The following is an 11,810-nucleotide window of genomic DNA, read 5'->3' as shown; positions in this document are numbered from 1 at the left end:
CCTTTTTTTTTTTTTTTTTTTTGGGAATGTTAAAGCAGCCGTTTCTACTTTCCTCCAGGTGAGATGGGATGAGACTTCTACTATTTCTCGTCCTGAGAAAGTCTCACCATGGAAAATTGAGCCTGCTCTTGCTCCTCCTGCACTGAACCCTCTTCCTATGACTAGACCTAAAAGGCCTCGATCAAACATGGTGCCTACATCCCCTGATTCCTCTGTTCTTACACGAGAAGGCTCATCAAGAGTGACTGTAGACCCTTCACCAGTCAGTGCATTTACAAGGGTCTTGCAAGGTCAAGAATTCTCGACCTTAAGGGGCAATTTTATCGATGGCAATGATCCTGATGCTGCTGAAAAATCTGTTATGTGGCCTCCTTCACTAGATGATGAGAAAATTGATGTGGTTTCTACATCTAAGAAACATGGAGCAGATTGCTGGATAACTCCAGGAAGGAGTGAGCCAACCTACGCAGATCTTCTGTCAGGTTTTGGAACTAATATTGATTCATCTCATGGTGTCCGAGCTGGCATGGGAGATCCAGCAGTAGTAACTGCTAATTCAATCAGAAAGCATGTCATGGATCAAGATGGAAAGTTTAACTTCCTTGGTGGTAGCTCATGGTCTGTCTTGCCTTCTGGTCTCTCGCTCAACCTTGTGGACTCTAGTCAGAAGGGCCATATTCAGGCTGGTGACTTATCTTATCAAGTGAGAGGAAATGCTTCCTTCAATGGATTTGGTGATCATTCCGTGGCCCATTGTCATAGAACAGAACAGCCTCATGGAAACTGGTTGATGGCTCCACTTCCGTCTCATTTTGATTATCCAGTTCAGTCAACTGAACTGATGTCGATGCCTATGGTATTTCAGAATCAAGATATAATGAAACCCAAAGATGGGAATTGTAAGCTTTTTGGCATCTCTCTCATTAAGAATCCTGCCATTCCAGACCCTGCAGGATTGAATAGAAATATGAATGGGGCAGATGTTACGCATCTGAATATACATCAAATCCATTCAAACGAGTCTGACCTCAAGTCTGAACCATCTAGGGGTTCAATGTTGGCTGATAAATCCCTTGCCATTAATGATGCCGATAAGTTGCAGCAAACATGCACGCAAAACTTGAAGGATGCACACTGCAAATCACAGGGTACTTCAGCAAGGAGTTGTACAAAGGTTGCTTGCTATACACCCTGCATCACACGCTCACACACACTCCTTGAAAACTTTTTTACTAGTTTAAGGATGGGCCAGAGCTGGCATAATAGGTTTTGTTGATTCCAGGTCCAGAAGCAGGGGATTGCACTTGGAAGGTCAGTTGATCTTAGCAGGTTCAACAATTACGATGAATTGGTTGCTGAATTGGACCAACTGTTTGAGTTTGGTGGCGAGCTGCTGGCTCCCAAAAAGAATTGGCTTATTGTATATACGGACGATGAAGGTGATATGATGCTTGTTGGAGACGATCCCTGGCAGTAAGGACTAATCATACATATTGATCATATGTTGTCTCTTAGTTGTCTTTGTGGAATCAACATTTTGAATCATTTGTGGATTGGCTTTAATCAGGGAGTTTTGTGGTATGGTTCGGAAGATTTTTATCTATACAAGAGAAGAGGTCCAGAAGATGAATCGAGGATCTCTAAATTTGAAAGGCGATGAAAATCCATCTGTAGAAGGGAAAGAAGCAAAAGAGATTGAAGGTCAGGCAGTACCTTCGATATCCGCACCCGAGAGTTCTTAGGTTTTTGCTTTTGTGGGGTATAGGTGAGATCCGAAATATTGATATGCAGATTATTAGGACTTGTAATATTTGTCCTCATCCTTTGTCTATGCTATGCTATGCTGCACTGGCTGTATGGCAAGGTTTGATAAAAACAATGTTGTTTTGTGGCAGGTTTTTGGTGCGGTACTGAAGGAGTCGAGCAGAGTAATGCAGCGAGGCCGGAAGGTTGCGGCCTTTAGATGGTAGAAATTATGTATTGAATTTTGGACATGTGCAAGCTTTAGTATTGTGGAGTCTAGTCTCCGCTGTTATACGTAAAAAATATGTTTGTGCCCGTGTGTCTTCGGATGATGACTGGGCCGGCTTGAGTTTCAATTCCACCTTGTATATAGGCTCCTGTTGTAACTCAAGGAATGTAGTGAATCTAAATCCAATTGGGGCGTTTACGTAGTTGTTGGGTTGGTGGGTGGGTGGGTGCCCGCCGGAAATCTCCAATAAAACGTCGAGATGAATGATCGATTTACATCCAGAAATATTTGCTGCCTTTTATTCATCTCACTCACTGTAAATAAGGCGGAAGAAGCGAACATGGTCACACCAGTGGAAATCTTTTCAGAGGGGCCAACATCATGGCATTGAAATTAAAACTTCATGTCGTGTCGTGGCCAGGCCACCATGGAACATGAAGCTGCTGCTCGGTGGTTCCGCAATTTGAAATCAAAGTTATTCTTTCTTTTGCTCACCACTTAAATAATTAGGAACCAACAAGTGCGAAGTATGTACTATTGAGAGTGGTCCCTGTTGCCTTGAAACTTTGAGTACGCTTCTTTGACAGCAACGTCCAGTAGCGACTATACCCATTACCAAGTGCCTCACCTCATTGATTTTGGATGCTATTTAAATTTCAGAAGAACTTGGTTAATATATGATTTTGAGATTTGAAACTACAGGAAGAGTCTATTAATACTATGCGATGAGGGTGGTCCAAGACTCCAGAAGGCAGGAATTACTTGTGTAGAAGGCCACGTATTTTTTGACTTATTAAAATGAAGAAAAAAAGGTAGAAAGTTTGTTTCGTACACGTTTTATACTTTGTTTGCTTGCGCTTGGGTAGATGAGAATGATGTTTCCAATGTTCTCATCACATTTCTTCTTTGTCTACGTAGTCCCAACTCACAACTAAATATTGGGCAAATGGCCTATATCACAATTCAACTTAGAAAATTAAGCTTCAAATATTTGTAAATATAACCGCTTTAAAATTAAAATGATAAAAAGAAACAAAAAAAAAACCCATAAACACATCTCAATGTCAAAAGTGTATTGGTAATATATTTTTGAGGCCCATATACGATATAGTTATCAAATAGTTAATTGTGGTCTATTGGTGATATATATCTTCATGGATTGTTTGTAGGCTCATTTATTATTAATATATTATAGTAACCTAATACATAGTAGTGTATATGTGATATTTGGTGTCGGTGGTTGTTTGCACATTCATTTTCCTTTTAGACCCATTATTTGTATATATTATCAATAAAATAAAAATACTATATTAGTGATATTTAACTTTAGTTTTCTATCTAACCAGGGTGTCCATAAAATTTCGTAGCAAACATCGAATGGAAGTCGAGAAAGGACACCACATGGAGGGTCTTTGTGTGAAAATTTTTGTATTGTGTTTTATTAATATTAAAATCTAATTTGACGAAATTTAAAATTTAGGGTGAAAATTGAGAGGAGATTTATTGTATTAAAAAAAGAAGGAAAAAAAAGAAGAAGGAAATTGATAGAAATAAAAATATAAAAGAGATATTTGTAATATTTAGAAAAGTTGGGAAGAGTTTTAGAAAATGAGGAGTAGGATTGGTGGTGTATAAAGTCCACAAGTTTGTGGTGACGAAATTGGCACACCACATCTCTGCATCTCGAGCGGAAGCCGACTTATTAAACAAACTCATCATCATCAATATCTTCATAGCAATAGAAGAGGGGCTCTTCCTCTCAGTCTCATTTTCTCCGCCCTTCCCTTCCCTTCCCGTCCCATACAACACCCCTCAGTATCAAGCTCAAGGTCTCTCTCTTTCTCTCTCCTCTGCCTGTGCTTTATCTTTCAAATTACTTCTCATCCTTTTCACTGCTTTATCTCAGCCTTTATCTTTGTTTCGACTATGTTGTTCTTCCGTTCTACTCCAATGAACTCACTTTTTCTGAGCTGTTTTTGGCAACCATATTTCCCCTTGCTTGCGTCCCTTCTGGTTTTCATTCATTGATTCATAAGAAAAGGATATGCTTGCCCCCATATCTTATTACAACAACTTTCAGAACCCCCAATTCATAAAGCTCTACTGACTTTTATAGTTTTTAATATTCTTATCTCCACTTTCTTCAATCTTTTGTTTTCAGACACTTCCTTTAATGTTGATATCCATTTTGTTTTGTAGATTATTTTCTAGCTAACATCTTTTTGTTTGAACGCTGACAGTCCGTGGACATCATGGCTGGAGTTCTGGTTCAGTCCACAGATATTCCTGGTCTGATCGGTGGGAGAAAGAATGGCCTATCAGGAGGGACAGGAGACGCAAAGCGGCCTGTTAAAATGATGGCCTGCGTACATGCACCTGGTTTGAGAATCAGAAGTTTCTCTGGACTTCGAGGATTTAATTCTTTGGATAACATGTTGAGAAATGGACAAGATTTTCATTCCAGGGTGGCCATTACAATCTCGTCTAGGCGACGAAAGGCTAGCAGATGCGTTCCAAAAGCTATGTTTGAGCGATTCACAGAAAAGGCAATTAAAGTTATCATGCTTGCTCAGGAGGAAGCGAGGCGGCTTGGTCACAATTTTGTTGGCACAGAGCAGATACTTTTAGGTCTTATTGGTGAAGGCACTGGTATCGCTGCTAAGGTTCTTAAATCTATGGGAATCAATCTTAAAGATGCGCGCGTGGAGGTGGAGAAGATAATTGGTCGGGGCAGTGGCTTTGTTGCTGTAGAAATTCCGTTCACTCCTCGTGCAAAGCGTGTATTGGAACTTTCTCTTGAGGAAGCTCGCCAACTTGGTAACCTCTCTTTCCCATCCCCTCCTGGGAAAAAGATAAGAAAAAGGAACAAAACAGATCAGAGTCAATTTAATCTCTCTGAATGTAATCAATTTCAATTTTCCTAGTTTTTACTTTTTTTACTTTGCATTTTGGTACTTCATTTGACATGAACTTCCTCCCCCATGGGCAGCTTTGTGTTAAGTAAGGGCTTGAGGCTTTGGTGGAAGTTTGACTCATGGGTCCAAGTCTAGAATGCTTAATAAGAGAGTTATTATTGTCTACTGGACCTACTGTGGAGCACAGTCTCTCCATGAAGTTGTAGGATGTAGCCCGTATATGTGTATGTATGTGTCTGTCTGTTTGTCTGTCTGTATATAAGCTTCATTTGAACCATGTTAATGGTAAGCTATCATTGAAGTATTCAATTTCTCTTTCAACTTAAAAATTTTACACACGCCACTCTCTTTTATTTTTGTTTTGAAATGGAAGATATGTGTGATAGGTCCATGTTCCAGTAGTTGGACCTTGTCTTGTATTTTCTGTTGGACTTCTCAACATTGTATTGACTACCAAACTTACATGGACCCTACTTCGCTGCATTTTCAGGCCACAATTATATTGGGTCGGAGCACTTGCTTCTAGGACTACTTCGAGAAGGTGAGGGCGTTGCAGCTCGTGTTCTTGAAAATTTAGGTGCCGATCCTAGTAACATTCGCACTCAGGCAAGAATTTCATCCTGACACTATATATATAGGTTAGTTTACTCTAGTTAAACACTTTATTTTTAACTTAATATTTTATGAATTGAGTGAACAGGTTATTCGAATGGTGGGTGAGAGCACAGAGGCTGTTGGTGCTGGTGTTGGAGGAGGAAGCAGTGGTAACAAGATGCCAACCCTGGAAGAGTACGGCACAAACTTAACTAAGCTGGCTGAAGAGGTGTTCTGGAAATACATTCCACTGTGACTTATGATAAGGACTTGTTTGTTGTGTGGAAACATGAGTTCTAAATTCTAATGTCAATTTCTTGCCTTTCTAGGGTAAACTAGATCCTGTTGTTGGAAGGCAGCAGCAAATAGAACGTGTAACCCAAATTTTGGGTCGGCGGACAAAAAATAATCCTTGCCTCATTGGCGAACCTGGTGTTGGAAAAACTGCTATTGCAGAAGGTCTGGCCCAAAGGATTGCTAATGGGGATGTCCCTGAAACAATAGAAGGAAAGAAGGTTAGACTAGTTTTTCCCTCCAAACTGGCCCCTTTTTAAAGAATTCAAGAAAATATTTCCTTGTTGTGCTTTAAACAATTAATTTCTGTTCTCATTACTAAAGCAGTGTTGTGGTTTCTAACTGGGTGTGTTTCTCTTGAAATTTGGAAAGAAATAAAGTATAAAATGTTTGATGATAGAGCTATAGAATAGGTGAGGTGTGGGATGTTATTCATTCTGTGGGCTCCCGTTGGCATATTCGGGCTTCTTCTCCCGTGGTGTTTTTTTTAGTAGAACCTTATTGGAGCACCTTTTAATGAGCTCCTTCATTGTTTTGTACTCAATTCAAATTTTCAACTGAAAGTAGCTTTTCTTTTCCTAAGAAAACACGAAAGAGGAAGGTGAAAAGAGAAGGCAAGAGAAGATCTATGTTGTATCATATATCTAGTAATTAATTGTGTAATTTCACTCCCGTGTACTTCTCTGTTTGATTTTTTCATTGAATTATTTTAAACTTGTGGTTTTGGTAGCATTTGTTTGGTGATTTTTTGAACACTAAACTTATTTTAGGATTTTTGCCTATTTACTTATTTTGAAGCTTCAGTTAGAAGTTTTGATAAGATCGTTGGAAAATGATATATCTATTATATTTCTATTCTTATTCTACTTTTTCAGCCAAGATATATATATATATATGTATTTTTTGCAGTGCTACTTTTTTCGCAATATACCTTAACCAGTACTGTAATATTTCTGGAATGATCCCTTCCAAAATAATATATATTCTTTTGTATGTTCATTATTAGTCAATCCTTGATTTGGGTGAAGCATTTTCAGCACGTGGTATCATCTAAAATTGCATTATCATTCAACCTTGTAAGAATTATGCTAGATTTATGGCCAAACTTAAATTACAAATTGTCTTTACTTCTGCAAATCAGCAAGCTCTGACTAATGTTCACTTGAGGAAAATCAAGAAATTGCTAGACGGATTGAATTGTGTTTGTTTGAACATGTCTTTGAACTAGTTATCGAAGTTTCTTCATTATGTTTGGAAATAACTTGTTATTTGAAGCATTTGTTAAAAAATTTCTGTTGTGTAGGTTATAACTCTGGATATGGGCCTTCTTGTAGCTGGCACAAAATATCGTGGAGAGTTTGAGGAAAGATTAAAGAAACTGATGGAGGAAATTAAACAAAGTGATGAGATTATCCTTTTCATTGATGAGGTGCACACGTTAATTGGAGCAGGGGCTGCAGAAGGAGCTATTGATGCAGCAAATATATTGAAACCTGCCCTTGCAAGAGGTGAACTGCAGGTAATCTTGGGCATCTCGTTAAGATAATATAGCTTAATCATTTTTATTATTATTTTAAATTTGTGATAAGAGACCTTATATTCACAACAAAGAAAGAAAAGGGCAAAACATCTCAGAGGCCAGTGTGGAGGAAATTTGGACAAGGTATGAACAATATCACAAAAGATATCTATGGATTTCTATGTACGTGAATTTGTTTTTGGATTCTTTACCTCCATATGAGCCGCAAGAAAAGCTCCAATGGCACACTTCTGAAGATCGCTAGTTTTTCCTTTCAACCTCCATCGCATAGAGTTTAAAATAACCGATCTTCAATGTGATTAGTGAAATAGAAGTGGACTTCAACGGGACTCAACGTATGAAATCAACTGGTAGAGGTTAAACGATAGTGTAGGAAAAGATGATCATAGCTCTCCATCTGGAAAGCAAAAACAGTAACCCGAGGGGAGGAGTGCAACTATGATCTTTCTTTAGGGAGTCTAACTCGAGTGTTTAAGCTTCTGTATCCAAGGGATCAATGAAAAAACTCAATTCGGAAAGCCAAAACTGAAACCGTAGGAGAGAAAAGCCCAACTTCCATTTTTCTTGGGGAGTCTAACTTGAGTATTTAAAATTCTTAATGCTAGTGACTACTGAAAAAACTTGACTTCAAAAGGTGAATCATTAACTCAAAGGCAGAAAGACAACTTCAATTTTTCTTTGGGAGTCTTACTTTAGTATTTAAGCTTGTATAGGGACCACCGAAAAAACTCGATGTGGGTACAAAAACAGTAACCCAAGTGGAACCTGATTTCAATTTTTCTTTGGAAGTCTAATATGAGTTTTGACTTGTACGCTTCTGGATGCAAGGGACAACCGAAAAGTTTTGACCTTTTTGGCCCTCAACTGATGCAAACTAGATGCACAAGGAGGGGCTTCATTTTCTAAGGAATTAGTAGGGACAGAGCTTCAAAAGTGCCTATTTTGCGAATCTAAGAACTGGGGCTATCAAGGGTATACATGTCTCCGTATTTTTTATAGAACCAAGACTAATGACCTTGTTCTTGTCTCTATTTTTATACGCCAAATTTATTTTGGGAAGATTATAGGATTTTGTTTATTGAAGAGATATCCATAATGACAAAAACAAAAAGTAGTATAGTTGCAAAATATAAGATTAATAAATGCTTTTGTATGTGAGTTTTCTAAGAATACTGGCTACTAATTTTCAATCGATGCAAGTCTTAAAATGTTTAATTTGGAGTTGGACCACTTATTTCTCTGACTCCCAGTGTTAACTGACTATTTGATTCTCTATTTTTACAGTGCATTGGAGCCACGACATTGGATGAATACAGGAAGCACATTGAAAAAGACCCAGCCTTAGAAAGGAGATTTCAGCCAGTGAAAGTGCCGGAACCATCTGTGGATGAAACCATACAGATTTTGAAAGGCCTTAGAGAGCGTTATGAAATCCACCACAAACTTCGTTACACAGATGAAGCATTAGTAGCTGCTGCACAGCTGTCATACCAGTACATCAGGTATGCTATTACTGAGTGATTCTCGAAGGTTTCCAGTTGCAAAAAGTTGATAGTGCTGATTAAGTATCAAAATGAAAATGCTCTTGATTGTGTCTGCCATACTTCTTATCTTCTTGACTAACAACTTCAGTAATGGGGTGCTCGTCTTATGCATGTGAAAAAAAAAAAAAATAATAATAATAGTAAATAAATAAAATAAAAAATAAAAATAAAACACCAAGCACCCTGTTTGAATATCTATTCTGGAACCATGGAGCAAGCTTTAAATACATAAATTTCCAATTCCCTGTGCAACTTTGCAGTTAATGCCTGAGATTTATAATTTATAGGGTGCTCATGGATCTATGCCTTCCTTTATATGTTGTTTTGGTGGCCTTTATGGAAGCACCATGGGACTCTCAAAATTGCTTTCAAATTGAGAGGTGCTATCTGCATGGTGCTCAGGCACCTGTTGCAGTTTCTTTTTCTTTTACATCCCCCTCTCCTAAATCCCATCCAGGGGCTTTAGAACATAAAGGAGGAAAAAAACATTTTGATTGCATGCATCTGTCTCGGTTAAAATCTAAATATATTTTTTCCTTCCTTTTTTCTTTTTTATATCTTTAGATAAGAAACTAAGCTTTTATTGAGAAAAATGAAGGAATAACATGAAAAAAAAGGACTCCATAATGATAACTTTTGAAGTTGTAATTTCATCAGAGTAACATATCTTAAATGTGAAGGTTTTCTATATTGTGCAACTCACCTCGTAAAGGTAGGTTTTTTTTCCACCAGCTCTACAGAACTATTTTGGCCTTATACTTCTCGCCCTTTAAAAGATAATGCCTTACAAAATATGTTCTGATGTTTTATTGTCCACTTGTTCTACCTCCGAATCATTGACTAATGTTTTGGTTGGATAAACATTTCATGATATTTAAGTTATCATATTTGAGGAGATTATGATGTATGATGAGTTTGTTTGAAATTGTTGCCTTGACATGTCTTTGCATTATGATAATATTGACTTCTTTAGTTAAGATCCTAGTTGCTTTTCCTATTTGGTTTGTGGAAGTTGTGTTTTGATGGATAACTGTAAATTTCAGTGATCGATTCTTGCCTGATAAGGCAATCGACTTGGTTGATGAAGCAGGTTCTCGGGTTCGCCTTCGTCATGCTCAAGTATGTTCTCATCATTCTTGCTACTCCTGCCCTCACATTCTTCTGCATGATTATGCTACATTTTTAATGTTATGCAGCTACCTGAAGAAGCCAGGGAGCTTGAGAAAGAGCTGAGGCAGATCACAAAGGAGAAGAATGAGGCTGTTCGAAGTCAAGACTTTGAGAAGGTTCGCTTTCATTTTTTTTGTTACGTCACCATTTGGTTTATTTTTTTGGAACTGTGTTGGTTAAATTTTTAGTCTTGTCATGCCATCTTATTAGTTGATACAACTGTAGTAAATGAAACTCAGTGAACTTAAAACAGGCTGGAGAATTGCGTGATAGAGAAATGGAACTTAAGACTAAGATATCTGCTCTAGTAGATAAGGGCAAGGAGATGAGCAAGGCGGAAAGTGAGGCAGGAGATGTAGGCCCTGTTGTTACTGAAGTTGATATTCAGCATATTGTCTCCTCCTGGACTGGCATTCCTGTCGAGAAAGTATCTACTGATGAATCTGATCGCCTCCTCAAAATGGAAGAGACCCTCCATAAAAGGGTCATTGGTCAAGATGAAGCAGTTAAAGCTATCAGCCGTGCCATACGCCGAGCTCGTGTTGGGCTCAAGAATCCCAACCGTCCCATTGCAAGCTTTATATTTTCTGGCCCAACTGGTGTTGGTAAATCTGAGTTAGCTAAAGCATTGGCTGCATACTATTTTGGGTCTGAAGAAGCAATGATTCGACTTGACATGAGTGAGTTTATGGAAAGGCACACTGTCTCCAAGCTTATTGGTTCTCCTCCTGGTTATGTTGGTTACACGGAGGGTGGTCAATTAACCGAGGCCGTTCGTCGTCGTCCGTACACAGTGGTGCTCTTTGATGAGATTGAGAAGGCTCATCCTGATGTGTTCAATATGATGCTTCAAATTTTGGAGGATGGAAGGTTGACGGATAGCAAGGGCAGGACTGTAGACTTCAAAAATACACTTTTGATAATGACATCAAACGTGGGAAGTAGTGTTATAGAGAAGGGAGGTCGCAGGATAGGGTTTGACCTTGATTATGACGAGAAGGATAGTAATTATAACCGGATCAAGAGCTTGGTGACGGAGGAACTGAAACAATACTTCAGGCCTGAGTTTTTGAATAGGTTGGACGAGATGATTGTCTTCCGTCAACTCACAAAACTGGAGGTGAAGGAGATTGCGGATATAATGCTAAAGGAGGTATTTGACAGATTAAAAACAAAAGAAATTGACCTTCAAGTGACAGAGAGATTTAGAGATAGAGTGGTGGAGGAAGGATATAACCCAAGCTACGGTGCGAGACCATTGAGAAGGGCCATAATGAGGCTTTTGGAGGACAGCATGGCTGAGAAAATGCTGGCAAGGGAGATCAAAGAGGGTGACTCGGTAATAGTGGATGTTGATTCAGACGGAAACGTGACAGTACTCAACGGCAGCAGTGGTGCTCCCGAGTCCTTGCCGGATGCTATCCCCGTGTGAAGGTAGCTCATTTTATTTCAAAGAGATGATAATCATACCAGGTCATAAAATGTATTTGCCACTTTTCATCTGATTTAATTTAATGGGTCGTATACTCGAGAGAGAAAAAAAATGGAATAAGTGCTAATCGGTCGTAGTTTGCTTCTAAATGGCTGCTAGCTAGTTCTGGATCTGGTAGTATGAATAAAATACTACTGTTCTCAAGTTGGAATATTTAAAAGAAGACAAGAATCTGCCTTTGGTCATTAAAGGTTTTCGAGATTTCACAGGTAATTTCCAAGTATGTGTGTCGCACCCTGCATAATGAGCAAAAGAATGCCGACTGTCCATTGTTTCCTTTCCCACTCTC

The 11,810-nt window shown here is 38.6% G+C and overlaps 1 protein-coding gene across 4 annotated transcripts in view; it reads left to right on the top strand.

Annotated features, from left to right (window-relative positions):
* The window catches only part of LOC111484788 (chaperone protein ClpC, chloroplastic-like), a 15,074-nt gene extending 3,342 nt beyond the window's left edge, over positions 1-11,732 (top strand). Inside the window, exons 11-22 of one of the 4 annotated variants that reach the window (XM_023131385.1) lie at positions 59-1,174; positions 1,283-1,473; positions 1,568-1,662; positions 4,211-4,789; positions 5,378-5,493; positions 5,588-5,710; positions 5,811-5,996; positions 7,079-7,294; positions 8,600-8,817; positions 9,903-9,978; positions 10,056-10,145; positions 10,283-11,720. In XM_023131385.1, coding sequence (XP_022987153.1) covers positions 59-1,174; positions 1,283-1,473; positions 1,568-1,662; positions 4,211-4,789; positions 5,378-5,493; positions 5,588-5,710; positions 5,811-5,996; positions 7,079-7,294; positions 8,600-8,817; positions 9,903-9,978; positions 10,056-10,145; positions 10,283-11,461 — 4,185 coding nt within the window. In that variant the 3' untranslated portion in view covers positions 11,462-11,720. Of the gene's footprint in view, positions 1-58; positions 1,175-1,282; positions 1,474-1,567; positions 1,766-1,895; positions 2,254-3,628; positions 3,802-4,210; positions 4,790-5,377; positions 5,494-5,587; positions 5,711-5,810; positions 5,997-7,078; positions 7,295-8,599; positions 8,818-9,902; positions 9,979-10,055; positions 10,146-10,282 lie in introns of those variants that run through there. The other 3 variants (XM_023131382.1, XM_023131383.1, XM_023131384.1) reach the window with 3 other exon arrangements.
* Positions 11,733-11,810: the final 78 nt, after the last annotated feature.

The sequence above is a fragment of the Cucurbita maxima genome, unplaced genomic scaffold, assembly GCF_002738345.1.
Source record: "Cucurbita maxima cultivar Rimu unplaced genomic scaffold, Cmax_1.0 Cma_Scf00010, whole genome shotgun sequence".
Classification (NCBI taxonomy): Eukaryota; Viridiplantae; Streptophyta; class Magnoliopsida; order Cucurbitales; family Cucurbitaceae; genus Cucurbita; species Cucurbita maxima.
This window is presented reverse-complemented; position numbering and strand designations above follow the sequence as displayed.